Source organism: Bufo bufo, chromosome 3, assembly GCF_905171765.1.
Source record: "Bufo bufo chromosome 3, aBufBuf1.1, whole genome shotgun sequence".
Classification (NCBI taxonomy): domain Eukaryota; kingdom Metazoa; phylum Chordata; class Amphibia; order Anura; family Bufonidae; genus Bufo; species Bufo bufo.
Window position 1 is genome coordinate 272793861 of NC_053391.1, and position 26975 is coordinate 272820835.

Below are 26975 nucleotides of genomic sequence, written 5' to 3' on the forward strand. Positions count from 1 at the left end.
GGAAAGAGCGGAGCCTCTAGCCAGATACACGGGTGGCAGATGTCTGGTGATGAAAGCTGCGGCAACACTTTTACCTGCTTTTCAGTAGCAGGAAAATATCTCCCCATTTTGTTTTGATAGTGATTATCTTAAAGAGGACCTTTCATGGTTTTGTATTCATTGCGATAAATACCTTTTCTTGGGGGGTACCCCCCCTGATGCAGCCACCCTGCCTGATTTTTAAAAATATCGCTCTTGCGCGCCGCTGTGCCCCCCCTCGTAGTTTTCACGCTCAGTATGCTAATACTGAGCATCGGTACAGGGAGGAGGAGACGCCAGGGTTTCTCAATGGGCGTCTACTTCTTCCTGGCCGTGCTGCCATCCAGTCACAGCCAGGGAGAAAAAAAAGCTCACCTTCTCCCTGGCTGTGACCTCATACCCTATCTTTTCCTTGGAAACCCCCGCCCCACCAACTGTTCTAGCTCCTCATCCATCCTCCTCCATTTCTTTCCATCAGATTATTTTCCCTGAAATATGCACATATTCTCCTGGACATGGCCAGCACATTCTACAAGCCATAATAATTTTTATTTAAATCTTGCACAACTAAATTTATCAAGTCAAGTGCGTCATACAGGAAGCATGTGTTATTTCTCTCCAGTTGCAACACAACCACAGTATTCCTTTCCTTGTCTCTGACCCACATTGCCTATTTGTAGTTGGCGTGGGGGACGACATCCAGCAGGAAATTGGCTGCTTGATGCAGATTAGCAACTGATCTGCTGTGTGGCTTCTCTTGCCCAGACTCATCAGTTCTAATACAGAATGGGAAATAAATAGGATAGACGGCTCTACCACTAAAGCAGATGATCGAGGTGCGGAGCTGCTAGATCTGACTCACCCAGTCAGAAATGGAATAATTGAAAGTATATTAGTACAGCAGGCACACTCTGATTTGGGTCAGTCTAATAATTTATTTCTACGGTAAATATGGAGTGTAAAATATATTAAAAATGATGTTACAGTAAAATGAGGAAAAAAATGTAGCATGTAGTATTGATGGATTAAATTCTGCTAAATGTTCTTTAATAGATAGTAGTATTAGAATGTAAAGGTAAGTAGATCGTCACTGAATGGGTTACCAGCTGGTAATTGGGATATATAGATACCAATAAAAGTGATGCGCTGATTAAAAAATAATAAAATAATAGATGATGCGCTAGTAAAGGGAAAAAAAGGAAAAAGATAGGAGGAGAAGGTGATTGTTCTATTCATGTAGTTTCGTATAGAACAGTCTTCTCATAGAATTATCATAAAAATAGTAGCCTCAAGGTGGAGGGTATCTGGTGGATAAAATGAGGTAAAATAGTGCGTCTTTTATCCTTATCCCCTTATGTATAGATAGTCTTTGTATGAGGTAATATCCTCTGGAAAGAGGTAAATGAATAAATAAAATGAAGACTGTGCCTTATTGTGTAATTACCGCTATAAGTTGGAAGAAAATGAAGTGCCTTGTTGCTATATACCGCTCTCAGTTGATTTCCTTAGAGCCACATGCATTTGTGATTATATATAAGCAATGTAGTTTTATACTGGACTGTGGGAAGAAGGGATGCTCTGTGCCTAGGTGCGGCGTCCGCACTGTCTCTGGCTACAGAGGTCACTTACCCTTCACCCGGCACTGCTGTGTTCAGTCTTCTCGCGGTGATCAGCTCTCCCTGGGCGGCTTTCTTGAATCCAGGTCCGGAGTCGGCGGCGTGTCTCACGTTGCGTCTGGGGAGTGACGTATGTTGTCACATGATCGCGATTTTCTCCCGGCTTGTCTGAATGTTCCCGGCCTGTTCTGAATGATTCTCTTGCTCTGTAATAAGGAGCAGAGGATTGTAAGAATACCAATTGCAGAGCAAGAGAATCATTCAGAACAGGCCGGGAGAGAAATCGCGATCACGTGACAACATACGTCACTCCCCAGACGCGCGAACACGCCCCCCGGCGTCCTTGGCAACTTGAGACACGCCGCCTACTCCGGACCTGGATTCAAGAGAGCCGCCCAGGGAGAGCTGATCACCGCGAGAAGACTGAACACAGCAGTGCCGGGTGAAGGGTAAGTGACCTCTGTAGCAAAAGACAGTGCGGGACGCCGCACCTGAGGGATACAATGCAGGGATGGATATTTGAGAAGTAATGATGCTAGGTATCTTCCACGCATGCTATCAGTTACCTAAAGGCAGTGCAAAATGGAATGGCAGTGACTGCATCACCAACAACTTGGCAGGAGGGAGTTCTGTTTGTTGAAAGTGGATTATTAGGCACGTATATATATCCATGCTACATGTTCTGTTATGAATGACTGATGACGGAGCCGAGGACGAAGAGGAGTCTTTGCGGGAGCAGCAATAGCTAATGATTACACTGTACTGCTTGTGGATGCAGCCTTGTTGCTAGAATAAAGACTAGGAGAAGGAGACAGTTTCTGCTCTGATTGCTGGCCAGTTCAATTTTCCCACCAGATCTGGTGATGCCGCTTCATGTTCTGCAATAGAGCCATGGTGCACACAGCAATTGTTTTGTCTGCAGGCACTGTGGAGAAAAATTGCCATATGGGAGATACCAGCAGCCGAGCTTGGCCTACGTCTGACACATTTTGAGACTGCACAAACAGTATTAGCGACATCATCAGTTCCCTAGCTGACCACAAAAGAAGCAGATCTGACCCTGGCAGTTTGGTTTAGATGTTTTTGATGTACATTGGCTCCTCTCTTTATTGTCATCACCACCTCACTCCCCCTCTGTCACCTTCTCATCATCATCCTGATCCCGTTCTGAGGTCTTGCCCAACACACAATCATCATCATAGTTATCAAAAACTTTTATCAAACTGTGAAATGTTGTGGACTCCTTGCCCACCTCACAATTTTCACCTCTTTATTTGCCCTGAGTGCCCCTAACCATCACTACTGCCACCACCAACACAGCTATGCATTTCAGTCATTAAGGTCCGTTGCCTGAAACTTCTCCTCATGGCATTACAAATGCTGACTGTTCTCACACAACTCATCAACAGGAGGCTGTCTTAATTATCTCCCATGTCACATGAGATGTTGTTGGCTCTTAGGAAAAAAAAAGTAGGTGCCCCATTAGGAAAAGGAACAGGAGAAATGTACTGGACCCTGACTCAAAGATGTGATGTCAGACTCAGAGGTGACATCAACATCATCCTGCTGTGACGGAAATGATGAGTGAGCCATCCATTCCACAATGTCATCCTGTTTGTACTCAATAATAATCTATCACTTACCAAAAACAAGGGGGAACTGCGTTGCTATTACTACTGGCCAGATTGGCGGTGCTGACTGCTCTGCTGCTGCTGTTTGTGTTACGACAGTCAGTCACCTTTTCACATGCAGGTTATGTGTCACAGCTCGTTCGTTTTCAATTACCTCACCCGTCGTAATTTTCAGACATCTTATCATGAAACCCATTTGAACACTTAGAAGTCACAGGTTTGGTACACTAATTTTTAAATGAGGAAACTTTACAGCATGTTTTTGCAAAAAAGGTGCAATTTGTCGACCTCTGGGACCAAAATATATGTTGCTGATGCAATAAAATAACATAACAGGAAAGGGCAGAGAAGGTGAAGACTGTAACAGTCACATACACACACACACATGGGGAGGATAGTGACCACTGCGCTCCACCCTCACCCTGGCCCTGCCTACTTGCCTCACGAGTCTGATGACAGGGGACAACTGGATGCAGTCCCTAACTTAGGATACGTGCGGGAAGGACAGACAAACAAATAACGGATAGTGAACGGACGGGTCAAAACACAAGAGGAACAACGCAGTACAGAGGGATAAAGCAAAAAAAGGTCAGGAGAAGCCAGGGTCATAAATACCAGGGTAGAGGTCGAGAAGTACCAAAGGAGTCGGAAAGATAGTCAGGTGGAAGCCGAGATAAACAATATACCAGGAAAGGATGCGCAGTACAGGAGGATCAGGCAAAGGATCGTCAGGGAACAGGATCAGGTAAGTACACAGGTATCCAACAACTGCAAGGAACCTAAATTAACAGGCAACCTGTGGCCAGCAGGCTGCCTGTATTTATAGTGGGGAGTGAGGGTCATGTGATGTGGCCAGCGTCACATGACCGACAGACCAACCAGTCGAGCACCGAGTGATCAGCTCGGCGCTCAAGGCAGACCTAGGAGCAGGGAGCCTCCCAGCTAGCAAAGCCGTCCTGGGAACAAGGTCAAACACAGATCCTCGCTCCCGAAGTTAAGCAGCAGGTCTGCGGCTGATGGGAGACCAAGTGCGCCTTCGGCACCCCGTTACAAAGACAGAGGACAAAAACATGTCATAGAATTTGCATTTGAGCTCAACAATAACTGTATTGGTGTACAATTTATCTATGAGATTCATAAATAGAAACAACCATTGTTAGATGTAGTGGAACCTTTAAGACTAAAATCTTTCTTAAGGGCCCTTTACACAGGCTGACAATTTAATATATTATAGCTAACAAGCGTTACTAGTAACACTTGTTAGCAATGATCTTGCAGTGTAAATGCACTGCCGATTACCCGATGAATGATTGAAACGCTCGTTCATCGGGTAATTAGATCTTTTTTGCAGCACAAAAGATCATAATTTTCCAGTGTCAGATCGGGGCTGTTAAACAACGATCAGCTGCAAGGAGACAACGAGAGTATGAGGAAGAGGCGTGGCATTAGCGATCGCTCCTCCCCATACACTGGAGGAGATCAATGCATGTAACAGGTTCCTTCCCAACTGCTAGATCTTCGTCCCGTTTAAAGGGACCTATAAGGAGACAGCAAACCCATCCACCATTCCTTCAGGAGGCATCCGATTGCATTGTTCCACACTGGTAGATTTTAAAGTAAAGGCTGAAAATCCGTTTTAGAGATTTAGGCAGGTGGAACAACCACTCATATTCTGAACAAGAAGTTCAATGGTGTTAAAGATACCTTATGAAGATAGATAAAGGTTTTTCTTAAAAAAAAAATATTTCAGGTTATCTGGATGGCATTTTGCTGTGAGGTGAACTGTGTAATTTGGATATTCAGGACATATTTTTGGATTCTCTACTTGTTTGTTCCACTGTAAATTTGTTGATTGCCACATGTGGTTTGACCAGTTTGTTAATCAACTACGGTACTTGCTCACCACTGAACTTTAATGTCTGACTGGTCTACATATACCCATGCAGAGACTTTCCTAAACATTTTTGCAGAGTCTGCAGCTTGAAATAGTGCAACTTCAGGAAAGGGAGCCAATCTTGCAGACCATGATTGCATTTTGCTGTAAACCCGGTTATAATATGATCTCTGGAAGTGGGTAGCTGCACCTCCTGGGTATTAGCAGACCCAGATCAGACCTTGTACAGTCAAGAGGCTGTATTTCCCCTATAACTTAGGATGATATGCAATTTATGGTGGACACATTGTACTGTCATGAGCAAAACAAAAAAAAAACACCATCCTTATCATCTTGGTGCCCACATGTGTATTTTTCTGAATCAGTTACAGCACCTATTCATCGCCTAGGCGCTGGACCATAATTTACCTGATGAACCATGTGGATATCTCCACCTGGGGAAACGCGTCAGGAAGTGTGAAGAAGCCAACAGGGATATCCAGGGTCTCCCAGGGTTTAGCCACCGATAAGTGGGGTCTCCCCTTTCTGGGTGGGTGCTCTGCTTTTAGGCAGGGCTAGCCATAGGGAAAACCTAGGGATTTAACACTGTGGCAAAACCAACCTCGCCACTGGGTTTTGGAGAGGACTGGCTGCTGGCCTCTTGCCCCTGGATTATGGGCCATATACTAACTTTTAAACCCCTGAACCTATTCAAGTGAATTTTGGATAGGTTTGTCCCAAAGTTATACTGTTTAAATTGATGTAAGTTATATGTATGGACAATGTAAACCCACAAAGTTGTAACAATTTATAATAAGTGTAACTTGTCAGCTTGGGAGGAAATGCTGGGTGTGTTTCTATTGTGCCATTGTCCCATTGTGTGTTTAAAGGGTGATGTCTGTTCTGTTGTCCTCACATGTGTATTGGCGATCTCCCTTTGTCCTCAGAGATAATTGGATTGCTCCTCAGGTTGTCTCCGGGACAGAGAGGAGGAGACCATGATGCATTGTGGGGATATGTTGTATCGGTCCTATGTCACAAGTCTTCCTTCTGGTCCCCTAGGGGCGTGTACTTACATTGTATGTGTTGTAACATATTGATTGGCTGTATTTCAAACCCCTGTGGGCGGACCTGTATTTGCAACAACTGTAATAAAAACCAGGCTGGGTGTGCCAGCACCTCAGACCACTGCTTGACCCTCAACACGGAGCCTTGTTTCGTTATTGGGGGGATTCACTGTATGCTGTTAGAAGACCGATTGCCAGAAGTGTAAGCTGATCCCTGTTCGTCTGCTAGCAGCTATTCGTGAGGTTCCAGTTTGGAGTGCTATTTTGTATCCAGTTCGGGAGTTTGGTGTATCCTGCAGTAGCTGTGCCTGTCTCTCAGAAAGGGGCTTATCGCCTAAACGTATTTTAACCCCTTGTCTGCGGAAACGGTCCGTTACATTGGTGGCAAGCAGCAGGATCGTTCCCACAGCCCAGAAGGACAGCTACAAAGAAACATCATTCCCTGGAATTACAATTTGAGGGCAACGCATGTCCCAGTACAGCGACCCTGACAGCACCAGAATGGAAACAGCAGTGGAGTACGATGAGGGTGTCATGGATGACCGAGATGCAGTCCGCAAAGGCATCTGGTACCAGGTACTGGGTATTGTGGAGTATATGCAGGACGAGAGACTCCCTACGGAAGACCAGCGGTTGCAGAAGCGAGTAGCCCTGCGGATGCCCTTCCTGGGAGAGCAGCCCCGGGAGGAATGGGTAAAGGAATTGGAACTCCTAGCATGGCGGGAGCTGTGGCTGGAAGATGCCTACCAGGCGCTCTGGTGGTATGGGGCACAGTACCTACCCAGGACAGCTGAGCATGACAAGCCGGAGGGAGAGGAGTTTGATGGTCCTGGCTTGTTATGGAAGACTTTTTCAGAGCTGGAGTTTGGGAGCCCTACACAAGTCCGGTTCCATGATCTCTTAGAATGGAGGGAGAGCAGGTATGACTGGGACGACACTCATGAGATTGAGCAGGACCTGGTCCACCTGGTGACCCGGGAGATGGAGCTGGAACAGGGCTACCAGCAGCTGTTCCACGCCAGTGAGAAGGCTCAGCAGGACAGTAAGGTGACAAACCCAGTCTCCATTCCCCAGCGGCAGTGTGAAGTGCAGGGAGAGGAGAGCAGCGTCCTCCCTCCCCAGCGGCAGGCTGAGTTACAGGGGGCAGAGGTAGTTGTTCCTGCCCCCCAGCAGCAGAGTGATATGCCGGGAAGGCAGTGTGAAATGCAGGGAGAGGAGAGCAGCGTCCTCCCTCCTCAGCGGCAGGCTGAGTTACAGGGGGCAGAGGTAGTTGTTCCTGCCCGCCAGCAGCAGCATGATTTTTTGGGAATTGGGAGCCCAGTCTCCATTCCCCAGCGGCCGTATGAATTATTGGGGATTGGGAGCCCAGTCTCCTTTCCCCCAGCGGCAGCGGAGTTACAGGGTGCAGAGACAGTCGGTCCTGGCCCCCCCAGCGGCAGGAGGTGTCCAGCAGGGAATAGAGAGCCCAGTCTCCTTTCCCCAGCAACAGGACACTGTATTGGGAGCGGAGACGGTCGGTCGCCCTTCCCAGCGGCTGGAAGTATGTATGGGAGAGGAGCTTGTTACCCCCCTCTCCCCAGCGGCAGCTAACGCACCAGGGGGAGGGACAGCAAGCCCCCACAACAGTGCAGATGGGACCGTGGTCTCTGCACTTACAGCACAGGGGGTAGAGACAGTCGGTCCCTCCCCCTCCAACAACCAGGCTCCAACCAGGCTTCTTCCGTGGTAGCGCTGGCACCAGGGCAGAGTACCGCTGATACCTGCCCACAAAGCAACCTCCACTCCAAGCCAGGGAGCAACACAGAGACCGAGAGTACCAGCTTCCAACATAACCTTGGTGACTCACTGGACCCCAGAGACAGGCTACTAAATTCAACAGGTCCAGTATTGGGTTGTGGGTGGGCTGCCAGACTAACTCAGGTACCGACCGGCATGAGGTCAGGTATCTGGTTAGTCTTCCCTGGGGGGGGGAGATGTGTGGCAAAACCAACCTCGCCACTGGGTTTTGGAGAGGACTGGCTGCTGGCCTCTTGCCCCTGGATTATGGGCCATATACTAACTTTTAAACCCCTGAACCTATTCAAGTGAATTTTGGATAGGTTTGTCCCAAAGTTATACTGTTTAAATTGATGTAAGTTAGATGTATGGACAATGTAAACCCACAAAGTTGTAACAATTTATAATAAGTGTAACTTGTCAGCTTGGGAGGAAATGCTGGGTGTGTTTCTATTGTGCCATTGTCCCATTGTGTGTTTAAAGGGTGATGTCTGTTCTGTTGTCCTCACATGTGTATTGGCGATCTCCCTTTGTCCTCAGAGATAATTGGATTGCTCCTCAGGTTGTCTCCGGGACAGAGAGGAGGAGACCATGATGCATTGTAGGGATATGTTGTATCAGTCCTATGTCACAAGTCTTCCTTCTGGTCCCCTAGGGGCGTGTACTTACATTGTATGTGTTGTAACATATTGATTGGCTGTATTTCAAACCCCTGTGGGCGGACCTGTATTTGCAACAACTGTAATAAAAACCAGGCTGGGTGTGCCAGCACCTCAGACCACTGCTTGACCCTCAACACGGAGCCTTGTCTCGTTATTGGGGGGATTCACTGTATGCTGTTAGAAGACCGATTGCCAGAAGTGTAAGCTGATCCCTGTTCGTCTGCTAGCAGCTATTCGTGAGGTTCCAGTTTGGAGTGCTATTTTGTATCCAGTTCGGGAGTTTGGTGTATCCTGCAGTAGCTGTGCCTGTCTCTCAGAAAGGGGCTTATCGCCTAAACGGATTTTAACCCCTTGTCTGCGGAAACGGTCCGTTACAAACACCTTCCCCACTCCATCTTGTCGGCTGCTACCCCTGGATACAGTCTGGTATCAAGTAACCGTGAGTTTGGTAACAACAACCCCTGGTTCTTTTCTGCATCATTACGATATATCAAATATGCAGTTGTAATGTTATTCTTGACCTTGTTGTCTTACTTCTTGGTATGTGCACTATATTGACTGATTATCCTGGGTGTAGGCACGAGCTATCATTTGTATACTATCTTAATGTATCTATATTTTGGGGTTTATCTGATATAATTTTAAGGTCTATATTAAAGGTTAGATTTTAGGGGTTTTGTGTTCGTTCAGTGATTCGTTTATTGTGTTAAAGTGAAAAAAAAAAGTATACATATTAGGTATTGCCATGTCCGTAACAACCAGCTGTATAAAATTATCACATGGCCTAACCCCTAGACCCCTCAGTGAACACCGTAAAAAATAAAAACAGTGCCAAAATAAGCAATTTTTTTGTCACCTTACATCACAAAAATTGCAACACCAAGCTATCAAAAAAGCGTATGCCCACCAAATAGTACCAATCAAACAGTCACCTTATCCTGCAAAAAATGAGATCTAACTAAGACAATTGGTCAAAAAGAAAAAAGCTATGGCTCTGAGACTATGGAGACACTAAGAAATCTTTTTTTTTTTCTTTAAAAAGTGCTATTATTGTCTAAAACTTAAATAAATAAGAAAAAGTATACATGTTAGGTATTGCCACGTCCGTAACAATCTACTTTATAAAATGTCACATGACCTAACCCCTCAGATGAAACACTGTAAAAATAAATATAAACTGTGCTAAAACAACCAATTTTTGGGTCACGTTGCCCCATAAATTGTAATAATGAGTGATCAAAAAATCATATGTACCCAAAATAGTACCATAAAGCAGGTCAACCTTATCTCCTAGTTTCCAATATGGGTCACTTTTTGGGAGTTTCTACTATAAGGTTGCATCGGGGGGCTTCAAATGGGACATGGCATCTAATAACCAGTTCAGCCTTCCTAAAACCATACGGTGCTCCTTTTCTTCTGCGCCCTGCCGTGTACCCTTACATAGTTTACGACCACATGTGGGGTGTTTCTGTAAACCGCAGACTCAGGGTAATAAATATTGAGTTTTGTTTGGCTGTTAAGAAAAAAAATGTTGTTAAAAAAAAATTAATTTAAATGGGAATCTGCCAAAAAAGTGAAATTTAGAAATGTCATCTCCATTTTTCTTTAATTCTTGTGGAACACCTAAAGGGTTAACAAAGTTTGTAAAATCAGTTTTGAGTAACTTAAGTGGGGTGTAGTTTCTACAATGGGGTCATTTATGGGGGGTTTCCACTATGTAAGCCTCATAAAGTGACTTCAGACCTGAACTTTTTTCTAGAAAAAAATTTAAGTTAAAAATATGGGACGGCTCTCCCCTTACCAACAGGGAAAAAGTGCTGCAAACTAATATTGATGCACCATCAATAATGAATTAAGGAAAATTGTATAAAAAGTAGTTGGGCACTCATACAGTCGGAAGCACATGGAAAAACATAGGTATCCCATAATACTTATTTTATTAATCTAAAAAAAAAAAAATACTAACAAGTAATCTAAACTGCAGACAATAACATCTAAAACTTATATAAAAAACATGCATAGACAGTGATCCAGACTATCAGCTCCTGTGCCCCGCCGCTATAAGCCAGTTGTTAGTAGCATATAAATGCTCCAGCATATAATAGCTCCAGCAAATAGAAGTTCCCAATACAGTTTGTAAGGATTCCTGCTTATTAGAATTCCCAATACAGTGTATATCCAATCCAGTGCCATCAGTTATCTTCACTACTCAATATAACATATACACAAGTCGGATGCTCGCCGAGTGCTCGCTCTTCGGCGAAGACTCGTGGTGCAAAAGACGCCGAACACTTGACTACTATACGGCGCAAACAGATCCTACCACTGAGTAATAGACCACCAGATCGGATATCTTCAGATAAGTACATATCTGTTATCATTTATTTCTTATTAACAAAAACAGTAATAAAACTTACCTCCATCATACACGTGGTACGCCACAAATTTATATGTTGTATTGAGTAGTGAAGATAACCGATGTCACTGGATTGGATATATATTAATTAATGGTAATTTATGCCAGAGCGTCTATATGTTAGTAACTACTTGCTTACAAATTGTCACATGGTACTTTAAAGCTGTGAATTAGGAGACGACACTCAACCTCCTTATCATCTTTGATTTTTATCTATGCATGTTTTTTATATAAGTTTTAGATGTCATTGTCTGCAGTTTAGATTACTTGTTAGTATTTATCTTTTTTTTAGATAATAAAATAACTATTATGGGATACCTATGTTCTTACATGTGCTTCCGACTGTATGAGTGCCACAACTACTTTTTATATGAAGTACAATGTGTCACGAGCAATCTCTTAATGGCTTGGATAAGTAAAAGCGTTCCAAAGTTATTACCACATAAAGTGACACAGTTATATGTTCATTACAGTAAAATTAGAAAATGAACAAATATGCCTTGTTTGTTTTTCTGAAAAGAACATAGCAGCATGACTTGCATTTGAAAAAACCACAACACTTCTGGAACAATGTTTGAGTGGAGATGTTTGTCCATAATGCACCATGTTTTGTGAAAACTAAACATACACCTAATACTAGGTGTAAAGCATAGTGGTGGTTTTGGGCTCGTTTTGCATCAACAGGAACTGGCCACTTTGCAGTCATTGAGTATACCATGAACTCCTCTGTATACCAAACTATTGTAGAGTCAAATATGAGGCCCATCTCAAGCGTGGCCGAAACTGGGTCATGCAACAGGACAATGATTCCAAGTACACCAGCAAATCTACAAAAGAATGGCTGAAAAATAGAAAACAATCAAGCTGTTGTCGAGACTTCAATTAACCCCTTAGGGACCCATGACGTATCGGTACGGCATGGTTCCCGAGTCCTTAAAGACCCATGACGTACCGGTACGTCATGTGTTGTTCCGATCACCGCCGCCCGGCGGGCGGTGATCGGAACACGGTGCCTGCTCAAATCATTGAGCAGGCACCTCGGCTAAATGCGCGGGGGGTCCCCAATTCAGACCTGTGGTTTGCGGCTTTTACCTGGTGTGGCGGCGGCGGTGCAATCGGGTCCCCATGGGGCTGTGGGGGGGACCCGATGGCATGGAAGGCAGCGCAATGCCTTCCTGAGGCATCTGCGCTGCCTTCCGGTGGAGAGCCTGTGAGATCCAGCCCCCTGGATCTCACAGGCCGGAAGCTGTATGAGTAATACACACTGAATTACTCATACAGCCAATGCATTCCAATACAGAAGTATTGGAATGCATTGTAAAGGATTAGACCCCCAAAAGTTCAAGTCCCAAAGTGGGACAAAAAATAAAGTGAAAAAAAGTTAAAAAAAATAAAGTTTTCCCCCCAAAAAATTTAAAGTTTCAAGTAACAATAAACAAAAACGTCATTTTCCCCAAATAAAGTTAAAAAAAATTGGTAAAAAATAGGGGGAAAAAAAAAAGTATACATATTAGGTATCGCCGCGTCCGTATTGACCGGCTCTATAAACATATCACATGACCTAACCCCTCAGATGAACACCATAAAAAAATAAAAACTGTGCTAAATAAACCATTTTTTTGTCACCTTACATCACAAAAAGTACAACAGCAAGCGATCAAAAAGGCATTTGCCCACCAAAATAGTACCAATCTAACCGTCACCTCATCCCGCAAAAAATTAGCCCCTACCTGAGACAATCTCCCAAAAAATAAAAAAAACTATGGCTCAGAATATGGAGACACTAAAACATCATTTTTTTTGTTTTAAAAAAGCTGTTATTGTGTAAAACTTACATAAATAAAAAAAAAGTATACATATTTGGTATCGCCGCGTTCGCATAGGCCGGCTCTATAAAAATATCACATGACATAACCCCTTAGATGAACACCGTAAAAAAAAAAAAAAATGTGCTAAATAAACCATTTTTTGTCACCTTACATCACAAAAAGTGTAATAGCAAGCGATCAAAAAGTCATATGCACCCCAAAATAGTGCCAATCAAACCATCATCTCATCCCGCAAAAAATTAGACCCTACCTAAGATAATCGCCCAAAAACTGAAAAAACTATGGCTCTCAGAATATAGAGACACTAAAACATGATTTTTTTTTGTTTCAAAAATGATATTATTGTGTAAAACTTACATAAATAAAAAAAAAGTATACATATTAGATATCGCCGCGTCCGTATCGACCGACTCTATAAAAATATCACATGACCTAACCCCTCAGATGAACACTGTAAAAAATAAAAACTGTGCTAAATAAACCATTTTTTGTCACCTTACATCACAAAACGTGTAATAGCAAGCGATCAAAAAGTCACACGCACCCCAAAATAGTGCCAATAAAACAGTCATCTCATCCCGCAAAATCATACCCTACCCAAGGTAATCGCCAAAAAAACTGAAAAAATTATGGCTCTCAGACTATGGAAACACAAAAAAATGTTTTTTTTGTTTCAAAAAAGAAATCATTGTGTATAAAAATTTTAAAAAAAGTATACATATTAGGTATCGCCGCATCCGTGACAACCTGGTCTATAAAAAATATCACATGATCTAACCTGTCAGATGAATGTTGTAAAATAGCAAAAGATAAAAACGCTGCCAAAACAGCTATTTATTGTTACCTTGCCTCACAAAAAGTGTAATATAGAGCAACCAAAAATCATATGTACCTAAACTAGTAACAACAAAACTGCCACCCTATCCTGTAGTTTCTAAAATGGGGTCACTTTTTTGGAGTTTCTACTCTAGAGGTGCATCAGGGGAGCCTTCAAATGGGGACATGGTGTAAAAAAAAACAGTCCAGCAAAATCTGCCTTACAAAAACCGTAAGGCATTCCTTTCCTTCTGTGCTATGCCGTGTGCCCGTACAGCAGTTTATGACCACCTATGGGGTGTTTCTGTAAACTACAGAATCAGGGCCATAAATATTGAGTTTTGTTTAGCTGTTAACCCTTGCTTTTTTACTGGGAAAAATGGATTAAAATTTAAAATTTGCCCAAAAATTTCCATTTGCCAATAACTCTTGTGGAACACCTAAAGGGTTAACGATAGGGTTGTCCCGATACCACTTTTTTAGGACCGAGTACAAGTACCGATACTTTTTTTCAAGTAGTCACCGATACCGAATACCGATACTTTTTTTAAATGTCATGTGACCGTTTTGGGGGATCTGTGGATCTGTGGATGACGCACTGTCATGTGGGGGATCTGTGGATGGCACTGTTATGGGGGACCTGTGGATGGCCACTGTTATGGGGGATCTGTGGATGGCACTGTTATGGGGGATCTGTGGATGGCACTGTTATGGGGGATCTGTGGATGGCACTGTTATGGGATCTGTGGATGGCACTGTTATGGGGGATCTGTGGATGGCACTGTTATGGGGGATCTGTGGATGGCACTGTTATGGGGGGATCTGTGGATGGCACTTGTTATGGGGGATCTGTGGATGGCACTGTTATGGGGGATCTGTGGATGGCGCTGTTATGGGGATCTGTGGATGGTGCTGTTATGGGGGATCTGTGGATGGCACTGTTATGGGGATCTGTGGATGGCACTGTTATGGGGATCTGTGGATGGCACTGTTATGGGGGATCTGTGGATGGCATTGTTATGGGGGATCTGTGGATGGCACTGTTATGGGGGGATCTGTGGATGGCACTGTTATGGGGGATCTGTGGATGGCACTGTTATGGGGGATCTGTGGATGGTACTGCTATGGGGTGGGATATCTGTGGATGGCATTGTTATGGGGTGGGGGGATCTGAGGATGGCATTGTTATTTGGTGGGGGATCTGTGGATGGTGCTGTTATAGGGGATCTGTGGATGGAACTGTTATGGGGAGGATCTGTGGATGACACTGCTATATGTCATCCACAGATCCCCCTCATAACAGTGTCCCCCAATACACCGGGCCCCGCCGCTCACCGAAGTATTTATAAACGTGAATCCTTATCCTGTTATTAAGTTGAACTAACGCTGCCCTCTCCCATGTTCCCCTGTATCCCCCTGTATCCCCACAGCACTTACTTAAGCTTCCATAGCAGGCAGAGCAGACGGCACCAGTAACGTCACTCACTGACGTCGCGCGTCTGCTCCGCCTGCTTCACTCATAAAGTGGGCGGAGCAGGCGCTCTACGTCAGTGAGTGACGTTACTGCTGCCGTCTGCTCTGCCTGCTATGGAAGCTTAAGTAAGTGCTGTGGGGATACAGGGGGATACAGGGGAACATGGGAGAGGCAGCGTTAGTTCAACTTAATAACAGGATAAGGATTCACGTTTATAAATACTTTGGTGAGCGGCGGGGCCCGGTGTAAGAGTACAGTGACTGCACCGGGCCCCGCCCATAGTTACGCCCATAGTATTCTATTTATGTATCGGGGCGGGGTATCGGCGGCTGAGTACCGCCGAGAAAACTCGGAATCGGTCCCGATACCGATACTAGTATCGGTATCGGGACAACCCTAGAAAACTTAACGACGTTTGTAAAATCTGTTTTGAATACCTTGAGGGGTGTAGTTTCTTAGATGGGGTCACTTTTATGGAGTGTCTACTCTAGGGGTGCATCAGGGGGGCTTCAAATGGGACATGTTTTAAAAAAAAACTGTCCAGCAAAACCTGCCTTCCAAAAAAACGTATGGGATTCCTTTCTTTCTGCGCCCTGCCGTGTGCCCGTACAGCGGTTTACGACCACATATGGGGTGTTTCTGTAAACTACAGAATCAGGGCTATAAATATTGAGTTTGGTTTGGCTGTTAACCCATGCTTTGTAACTGGAAAAAAATTATAAAAATGGAAAATCTGCCAAAAAAGTGAAATTTTGAAATTGTATCTCTATTTTCCATTAATTCTTGTGTAACACCTAAAGGGTAAACGAAGTTTGTAAAATCAGTTTTGAATACCTTGAGGGGTGTAGTTTATAGAATGGGGTCATTTTTGGGTGGTTTCTATTATGTAAGCCTCGCAAAGTGACTTCAGACCTGAACTGGTCCCTATAAATTGGGTTTTTGAAAATTTCTGAAAGATTTCAAGATTTGCTTCTAAACTTCTAAGCCTTTTAACATCCTCAAAAAATAAAATCTCATTCCCAAAATTATCCAAACATGAAGTAGACATATGGGGAATTTAAAGTAATAACTATTGTGGCGAAACCAACCTCGCCACTGGGTTTTGGAGAGTTCTGTCTGCTGGCCTCTTGCCCCTGGATTATGGGCCATATACTAACTTTTAAACCCCTGAACCTATTCAAGTGAATTTTGGATAGGTTTGTCCCCAAGTTATACTGTTTAAATTGATGTAAATTATATGTATGGCCAATGTAAACTCACAAAGTTGTAACAATTTATAATAAGTGTAACTTGTCAGCTTGGGAGGAAAATGCTGGGTGTGTTTCTATTGTGCCATTGTCCCATTGTGTGTTTAAATGGTGATGTCTGTTCTGTTGTCCTCACATGTGTATTGGCGATCTCCCTTTGTCCTCAGAGATAATTGGATTGCATGATGCATTGTGGGGATATGTTGTATCTGTCCTATGTCACAGTCTTCATTCTGGTCCTCTGGGGGTGTGAACGATTGGTTGCTGTAGTTACATTGTATGTGTTGTAAATTACTGATTGGTTGTATTTCAAACCCCTGTGGGCAGTACTATGTTTGTGGTTTATGAATAAAAGAGGCTGTACGTGAAGTACAGTCAGACCACTGCTTGACCCTCAACACGGAGCCTTGTCTCGTTATTGGGGGGATCCGCTGTATGCTGTTAGAGATTGATTGCCAGGAGTGTAAGCTGATTCCTGTTCGTCTGCTAGCAGCTATTCGTGAGGTTCCAGTTTGGAGTGCTATTTTGTATCCAGTTTGGGAGGTTGGTGTATCCTGCAGTAGCTGTGCCTGTCTCTCAGAAAGGGGCTTATCGCCTAAACGGATTTTAACCCCTTGTCTGCTGAAACGGTCCGTTACATTGGTGGCAAGCAGCGGGATCGTTCCCACAGCCCAGAAGGACAGCTACAAAGAAACATCATTCCCTGGGATTACAATTTGAGGGCAACGCATGTCCCAGTACAGCGACCCTGACAGCACCAGAATGGAAACAGCAGTGGAGTACGATGAGGGTGTCATGGATAACCGAGATGCAGTCCGCAAAGGCATCTGGTACCAGGTACTGGGTATTGTGGAGTATATGCAGGACGAGAGACTCCCCACGGAAGACCAGCGGTTGCAGAAGCGAGTAGCCCTGCGGATGCCCTTCCTGGGAGAGCAGCCCCGGGAGGAATGGGTAAAGGAATTGGAACTCCTAGCATGGCGGGAGCTGTGGCTGGAAGATGCCTACCAGGCACTCTGGTGGTATGGGGCACAGTACCTACCCAGGACAGCTGAGCATGACAAGCCTGAGGGAGAGGAGTTTAATGGTCCTGGCTTGTTATGGGAGACTTTTTCAGAGCTGGAGTTTGGGAGCCCTACACAAGCCCGGTTCCATGATCTCTTGGAATGGAGGGAGAGCAGGTATGACTGGGACGACACTCATGAGATTGAGCAGGACCTGGTCCACCTGGTGACCCGGGAGATGGAGCTGGAACAGGGCTACCAGCAGCTGTTCCACGCCAGTGGGAAGGCTCAGCAGGACAGTAAGGTGACCAAACCCAGTCTCCATTCCCCAGCGGCAGTGTGAGTGCAGGGAGAGGAGAGCAGCGTCCTCCCTCCCCAGCGGCAGGCTGAGTTACAGGGGGCATAGGTAGTTGTTCCTGCCCCCCAGCAGCAGAGTGATATGCCAGGAAGGCAGTGTGAAGTGCAGGGAGAGGAGAGCAGCGTCCTCCCTCCCCAGCGGCAGGCTGAGTTACAGGGGGCAGAGGTAGTTGTTCCTGCCCCCCAGCAGCAGAGTGATATGCCGGGAAAGCAGTGTGAAATGCAGGGAGAGGAGAGCAGGGTCCTCCCTCCTCAGTGGCAGGCTGAGTTACAGGGGGCAGAGGTAGTTGTTCCTGCCCCCCAGCAGCAGCATGATTTTTTGGGAATTGGGAGCCCAGTCTCCATTCCCCAGCGGCAGGCGGAGTTACTGGGGGCTAGAGGACAGTCGGTCCTGTCCCCAGCGGCCAGAGTGTGCAGCAGGGAATAGAGAGCCCAGTCTCCTTTCCCCCAGCAACAGACACTGTATTGGGGAGCGGAGACGGTCGGTCGCCCTCCCAGCGGCTGGAAGTATGTATGGGAGAGGAGCTTGTTACCCCCTCTCCCCAGCGGGCAGCTTAACGCACCAGGGGGAGACAGTAAAGCCCCACAACAGTGCAGATGAGACCGTGGTCTCTGCACTTACAGCACAGGGGGTAGAGACAGTCGGTCTCCCCCCTCCAACAACCAGGCTCCAACCAGGCTTCTTCGTGGTAGCGCTGGCACCAGGGCAGAGTAACCGCTGATCCCTGCCCACAAAGCAACCTCCACTCCAAGCCAGGGAGCAACACAGAGACCGGGAGTACCAGCTTCCAACATAACCTTGGTGGACTCACTGGACAGAGAAGGCTACTAAATTCAACAGGTCCAGTATTGGGTTGTGGGTGGGCTGCCAGACTAACTCAGGTACCGAGCGGCGTGAGGTCAGGTATCTGGTTTGTCTTCCCTGGGGGGGGGGAGATGTGTGGCGAAACAAACCTTGCACTGGGTTTTGGAGAGGACTGGCTGCTGGCCTCTTGCCCCTGGATTATGGCCATATACTAACTTTTAAACCCCTGAAAACTATTCAAGTGAATTTTGGATAGGTTTGTCCCCAAGTTATACTGTTTAAATTGATGTAAGTTATATGTATGGCCAATGTAAACTCACAAAGTTGTAACAATTTATAATAAGTGTAACTTGTCAGCTTGGGAGGAAAATGCTGGGTGTGTTTCTATTGTGCCATTGTTCCATTGTGTGTTTAAATGGTGATGTCTGTTCTGTTGTCCTCACATGTGTATTGGCGATCTCCCTTTGTCCTCAGAGATAATTGGATTGCTCCTCAGGTTGTCTCCGGGACAGAGAGGAGGAAACCATGATGCATTGTGCGGATATGTTGTATCTGTCCTATGTCACAGTCTTCATTCTGGTCCTCTGGGGGTGTGAAGGATTGGTTGCTGTAGTTACATTGTATGTGTTGTAAATTACTGATTGGTTGTATTTCAAACCCCTGTGGGCAGTACTATGTTTGTGGTTTATGAATAAAAGAGGCTGTACGTGAAAGTACAGTCAGACCACTGCTTGACCCCTCAACATGGAGCCTTGTCTCGTTATTGGGGGGATCCGCTGTATGCTGTTAGAGATTGATTGCCAGGAGTGTAAGCTGATTCCTGTTCGTCTGCTAGCAGCTATTCGTTGAGTTTCCAGTTCGGAGTGCTACTTTGTATCCAGTCGGGACATTGGTGTTCTGCAGTAGCTGTGCCTGTCTCTCCGAAAGGGGCACATCGCCTGAACGGATTTTAACCCCTTGTCTGCTGAAACGGTCCGTTACAACTATTTTTGGAGGTATTACTATGTATTATAGAAGTAGAGAAATTGAAACTTGAAAATTTGCAATTTTTTACAAATTTGGGGTAAATTTGGTATTTTTTTATAAATAAAAATTATTATTTTTTTACTTCATTTTACTAGTGTCATGAAGTACAATATGTGACGAAAAAACAATCTCAGAATGGCCTGGATAAGTCAAAGCGTTTTAAAGTTATCAGCACTTAAAGTGACACTGGTCAGATTTGCCAAAATGGCAAGTCCTTAAGGTGAAATAGGGCTGAGTCCTTAAGGGGTTAAAATGCTGTGGCAGGACTTTAAGAGAGCCCTGCATAAAAACTAAATCCCACAAACCTCAATAAACTGAAGAGTGGGCCAAAACTCCCCAGAACTATATGAGAGACTTGATAAAAAGAAAATGATTATTTCAACCTTTTGCTGTTAAAGGTGGTTCTGCAAGCTATTGATTCATGAGATATACTTAGTTTTTAACACATAGCTTTTTGGCTTCATTGTTTTTTAATACATATTCAGAAGGTAGATTATGTTGTTCATCTGCAGTTGTATTTGCCTAATTTTAAGACCTTCTAATGTCCAGATTTTTTTAAATTAAATAAACAAATGGAAAAAATAAATAAAAATAATATGTACAATAAATAAAAACAAAGAAATAAAAGCAAATTGGGACATTTATCAATAATGAAAATTTTGGAGAAAATAGACTCCCACCACTAGTGCAAACTAAAACTATAGCAAATTATACATCCTTATACTATAATGTTTGATTCACAGTTTTATTTTTAGAATTTTTTGGTGAGCCTTTTTTAAATGTTCCATGTCTCTGTATATTAAAAATTTTAAAAAATGTATATAATCATGCAATTTTTGCACTGGCCACTATGCCTAGTAATAGGTATTTTTTTCCTGTTTATTACAGGTAACTTTTCAGTTGCTATCTTGTTATTACAGTAGGTGATATGTAGCTTATCTACTCCCTCCTTAACCTCTGCACAGGTCACAGAGCATGCCTAGAAATTTCTCCTATAGAAGTCAATAGGCTTCACTGCTGTCCATTATGTCTATGGCCTATGTAACTGCTGTCAAATAACAGGAATTATTTACATATTTTTGGGCTAGTGGCCAGTGTGAAAACTGCAGGATTTGTGGATTTGTATTTAAATACTGATAGTAACATGGAAAAAAACCGCTGTAGAATTTGGTTGAATTTCATACACTTCTGTTTTTAATGTTACTATTTTTTATTGTGATTTTAATATTGCATAAAACGTGGCAGTTATTTCATTATTTCATGTTATATGACTTTAAAATATTTTATCCTTTTTTTGTATTTTTTTCTTTTTCACATACCCCACAGAAAGTTCAAGTTGTTATTACTGTCTTGGACTATGACAAGCTGGGTAAGAATGAGGCAATCGGCAAGATATTTGTTGGATGTAGCGCCACAGGAACTGAGCTCCGCCATTGGTCTGACATGCTGGCCAATCCACGACGTCCAATTGCCCAGTGGCACCCACTTAAGCCAGAAGAGGAGGTGGACCTTGCGCTGGGCTCCAAGAAGTAATGCGCTCTTTATACATATTTTTCCCCTCATCCCTTCCTTTTGACCCTCACACTCTGCTATGCAGATTACAAGCACCTTCTGCTAACCCACAGGCTTTCCCTACAACACAACAACCAAGACTTAATGAACCAATAAAGAAGTGTCATCAATAACCAAGGCAGTTTCGATGTACATGTTTTTGAAGTGTCCATGGATGAACTTCAAAAGCGTAATTGGGCTATGCCTCACTCTTTTGTGTTCTCTAGGCAATTTTATATTGATCTCTTAAGCTACAAGAAAAAAAACTGTGACATATTAGTCTTCCAAATATAAGTGTTTGAAGTTATAATAATATCTACAATAACTTTGACACACTACATAGTCTAAATGAAATATCCATCTGTATTAAATGAATATTTAATTAGTGTATTTCATACCTTTTTGTAAGAATTTGGTAAGGATTGAGAAGCAGTTCATATGCTTATATCCTGATAAATGATAGACATTTTCTTATGCTATATGTCATAAGTGAGATTCAAATTTCTTTTAAAAGTTCCAGTTTTACGTGTTTGCATTGGAAGAGGTCACTACAACAAGATTAACCTCAAATTTGTTATTCTGTATTTTGCTGTATTTCCATAAAAGAGCATGTTTGGACATACTGGCTTCATTGGAACGTCTTCCATATTTCTAAAGCATTCACATGCATAATATTGCATATTGGGATGAATATCTCTATTATATCACAAGACCTTAGGAAATAGTGAAGTAGCTATTATTATAATAATGGTGGTAATACACTACTTAATAAGAAAAATACTTCTACTTTATTTAAAATGCTGCAAAGAGCATCTGGTTGTTGTAAATAAATGCAACAAAAGTAGAGATGACATAAGAAGAGCAGCTTCTAAGTCAAGACAGTTGCATTTTTTGAATTTACAAATATATATTCTGACTTAGATACTTAACCTAGGGAACATAGGACTGTATTTACTGCCTAAGAGGGACAACTAGCATTAGGCAGGAAAAATTAAACCCTTGAAAATGTTTCTAGAAAGACAGATATGAAGAAAAGGTAGAAATAATGTGCAAATTTTGATTGTTGTGTTACTTTGATGTATTTTTACAAATATATTTTTTCTATGTCATCGGTAATAAGACAGTCTAATGACAATGATTGTGGTGAGATCAGAAGTATAATTTAGTTTCATAATTTGGTTAAGATTAGCAGTAATACAGCTGTGTAAGCGTATGATTAATCTTATTTTCATACAACTCTTGGGTTCATATGCCCAGGCAATTACTTGAAAAACATTTATTAATTTTATCATCCATAAAAAATATTAATTTTAGAAACATTGTTAATGTATAAAAATGAGTTTATAGATTATTCACAACTTTTTCTATGCTAAACATTTTATAAATAAATGCTTTAAGGTGCAGGCAAACAGAATATCTTAACTGGGCAGGAATAACAGTTATGTTTCTGTAAGTGAGATAGATAGTAGTAGAAGAATTTATTGGATATATCAAAATGTACAACGACTGAAGTAATAAGTAACAAATTCATAGTAGCTCTTCTGTACGACTGCTCAGGAAAAAAGAGCTATACATATTTTTTTCTTCAGCATTGCTGCTGTTTTTCCTGTTTTCACAAACAGAAAAAAATTAAACTGATCACTTAGTAGACAGTGTGTCTTTCATGACACAAGCACTATCATTTAGTGTTTGGAATGTGGACCACATGTTTCAGCATGCACTGAACTGCTAAGTATAATCAGTATGTTCCAGACACAGGAAAGAGTAAAGCAGTCCACCAACATTTGACGCCCTGGCCTTGCTGAGGTATTCTGCTTAGAAGCTTTGAGATTTTTGTTGGCAGCTGCTGGTCATGAAGGTAATAAAAGAGCAAACATTCCTATATTAAGAAAATCTTATCAAATGGCTTGCTTTTTTAAAATCTTCATTGAATTGTCAAAATGTTCCCACATATAGAACTCAAATAAGTCAAGGTAACAAGTACAGTGCCATGTATTCTTTCTGTCTTCTTATATACTGAGTGTAGTAAAAAGAAACATATAATTGGTAAGGTGCAGCCTAGACTGCAGCATTGTATTTTATTATACTCATACTATGTATACTGCACACTACACATTCAGAATCTTTGTTTAGCAGCCAATATCTTATTGATTATTATCACGCCAATATGTATATGCTTTGGGGCTTACCTCACAGTTTGAAAGTGCTTAAAAAAAAATGTTTTACTGTCTTTAAAGCATACTTCCAGTTGCAAATATGTTTTAATAGGTTTTCGGGTATTAAGATCATACACACTTTTTCAACATAAATGATTTAAAGGATGTGGTAGTTTCTTGTGATCACCATACTTAGATTATAATTACCTATGGTAATCTAAAGTCAGTTTTGCAGAGCCGCAGAAGTTTCAGCGATTGCAGCTGTAATAAGGATGCTAAAATGTGGTTTTATTATGCTCATCTAAGAGCATCCTAATGCCACTTTTACATGAGATTATTTTGGTTAGTATTTTGCATCAGTATTTTTATGCCAAAACTTTGAGTATTGGTTTTTACTTACAAATTCTAAAACATAATACTGGACAATAGTCCAGTATTATGTTTTAGAATTTGTAAGTAAAAACCAATACTCAAAGTTTTGGGATAAAAATACTGATGCAAAATACTAACCAAAATAATCTCATGTAAAAGTGGCATTAGGATGCTCTTAGATGAGCATAATAAAACCCATTACATGGAACTATTGTCAGGAATAAACTTTGTATGAACCTTCATTGCACATAATCAGCCGTCTACAGAATATATAAATATGTACGTTGGCCATATATACAGAATAAGAGCAGATACTGAGAGAAGTGCTACTGTGCAATGTCCATAAGTACAGAACAAGCAAAACAAGAGCACATAATATATATATACGGTATATTTATATATAGAGAGAGAGAGAGAATTATGTCCACTATACAGGGCAGAAGGAGTAGTACAGTGCAGTGTCCATATATACAAAAAAGTATTATAAAATACTCTCTTCCAGTGGTTGTTGCACAGTGACAGTGCTATAGACTATAAAATACCCCCTTCCAGATGTCGCACAGTGACAGTGCTATAAAATTGTTCAACGCTATAAAATCATCCCCATAAAACCACCCAGCGCCATAAAATGACCCCCAGATATTTGCATTTCTGCTGTGCAAAATCAAGTGATAAACTATGAAGTGCTCTTATGCGAGCAAGACAATTAAGTGCAATTCAAAATGTCATTCTGGCCTTCCTTGTTGCAACAAGTAAAGGATGATGCTGGGCTCTTTCTCTGGTTTTTCAGTAAGGCTAGTTTCACATATGTGTTAAAGAGGAGGAACAGTCTGCCGGAGTTCACCGCATGCAGCATAGCGTGATACTGTCATTCGCTGCCTGATCTAGTCTATTTCTGGCATGAGTGCTAGGATTGACTGGACAAAAACTAGCAAGCACTGTTTTTTTCTGGTGAAATCCCAGCACTAATGTGGAAACAAGCCGAATCTCCACCAGGACCCATTAGTCAATGGGTTCCGGTGGTGCTCCAGCCCTGTCTGGCTATACCTCTGCTGTAACAGCCTGACAGTAGTTTTAATGCACATGTGAAAAAAACCTTAGAAAGTTCTGTTCTTCAGCTTTTTTGTAACAAGAAGTGTAGTTTACTTTGCATTTTGTTTATTGGCATTCAAAATGCATTCCAGCCTTTGTTGTCGCAAAAATTGAAGGCAATACTGGTCTCTTTCTTTTGTTTTTCTATAAGTTCTATACTTTTCAGTAAGAAAGTTATGTACTTATAACCTTTCCCAGATTGATAAGCAGCAACATTTGCTACTCTGAGTTAAATGCTGGTGTCTTGCCTCATTGGCATTGTGTTAACACACTGCTGAACGCTCCAGAAGCATCAGACTTCAAAAACAGTTGCTGATGATCAATATATATTGGCACTGCACAGTACCACTTCATTATTCCTGTATGCTAGACAGTATAAGTTCTCTGGTCCTATATGCTAGTTATAATTCTTGGTATCTGCTCTTATTCTGTATTTATGGTCAGTCAGTAACTACCACTTCTTGTCCTGTAGACTGGATGTAATTTATATATAGTGTTTTGCAAAAGTTTTAGGCATGTGTGGAAAAAATGCTGCAAAAATGCTTTTAAAAGTTGAAATGTTAATATTTTATTTTTATCAATTAAGAAAAAGTGAATGAACAAGAGAAATCTAAATCAAAATCAATATTTGGTGTGACTCCCTTTACCTTCAATCAGTTCTTCTAGCTAAACATGCACACAGTTTTTGAAGGTACTTGGCAAGGAGGTTGTGCCAGACATCTTGTTAGCTCTAAGCAAAAAAATCCTCCTACTGTTTCATTATATAATCCCAGACAGACTCGATAATGTTGGAAGATCAGGGATTGCGGGGCCATATCATAATTTCCAGGACTCCTTGTTCTTCTTTACAGTGAAGAAAGTTCTTAATAGCATTGATTGTATGTTTGGTATTGTTGTCCAACCACTGAATACATTTAGAGCCAGTAAGACACCTCTCTAATAGTATTGCATGATGGATAAGTATGCCTGTATTTATCAGCTTTGAGGACAGCATTAACAAAACCGATACAAAACACAAAAAACCTTCTATAATATGTAAGAATTTATTTTTATCATATTTAAAAATATTTCTGTACAAATTATTGTTTTGTATAAAGAAACTAATGTAATTAAGTAATATATTAAATTTTAAATTACATTTCATTATATGAACATGGTAGATGAAAGAAACATGAAGTAAAAATGGGTTGAGTATCACAGGGTAGACAGGAAAGAAGACAGAGGATAACAGCTATATTTATGCATGCTGAGCACTATGGCACATACTTCACATCCTGTATGTTCAGATAAATGTGTGGGTAGTCAGGAGTTGGATGTATGTTTGATATATTGTATATAGATAGTATGCATGTAACACTTTATACTTAACAGCATGAGGCATAGGTGTGTGCTGCACATATTGACTGAGACCAAAATGTTCTCATCTTTTAACCTGTTTACTTCAATGATATACTTTTAAATATTAAGCATCACAGAAAGGCTCACTGCACGCGACCGTATCTGTTTTTCGGTCCGCAGATTGCAGATCTGCCAAATATGGATGCTGTCTGTGTTGTATACACATTTTTGTGGTCGTATTGACTTCAGTGGGTCCACGGTCCACATTTAGCAGACAAGTATAGGAAGTTTTAAAAAATTTTGCAGTCGATATATGGATGTGAAAAGCACACAGATTATCTATGTGAAAAAAGATAGCCTACATGTACAAAATGAGATTCATGGACCCCTTGAAAACAAGGGGTCCGCAAATAAAATGCAGACAGCACATGGACTGTTATCATATTTTGCAGATTTGCGATTTCCGGATCGCAAGATGGATATGGTCATGTGCATGGGGCCTGAAAATTAAGATAAAGAACATTCAGCTTAAGGCTATGTACATTCACATGACCGTATGTGTTTTGCAGTCCGCAAAACACTGATTCACAAAAAATACGGATGGCGTTCTTTTGGCATCCGTATTGTATCCGTTTTTGCGGATCCATTGTAACAATGCCTATCCTTGTCCGCAAAACAGAAAAGAATAGGACATGTTCTATCTTTTTTGCGGGGCTACGGAACAGACATAAGGATGCGGACGGCACACCTATCCGCAAAAAAATACAGAACAGACACAGAAACAAAATATGTTCATGTGCATGAGGCCTTACAGTGTTGCTGATCACTTATGAACTGACATTGGACATA

At 42.2% G+C, this 26975-nt stretch overlaps 1 protein-coding gene and 1 long non-coding RNA gene across 2 annotated transcripts in view; both read left to right on the forward strand.

Annotated features, from left to right (window-relative positions):
• LOC120995132 (synaptotagmin-2-like) overlaps positions 1-21682 on the forward strand; it is a 619044-nt gene extending 597362 nt beyond the window's left edge. The window contains 1 exon segment of the mRNA XM_040424147.1: positions 20944-21682. Coding sequence (XP_040280081.1) covers positions 20944-21150 — 207 coding nt within the window. The 3' untranslated portion in view covers positions 21151-21682.
• LOC120995133 lies at positions 810-18108 on the forward strand. The gene is made up of 3 exons (XR_005777537.1): positions 810-1116; positions 15431-15434; positions 18097-18108. It is a non-coding gene; the product is annotated as an uncharacterized LOC120995133 (long non-coding RNA).
• Positions 21683-26975: the final 5293 nt, after the last annotated feature.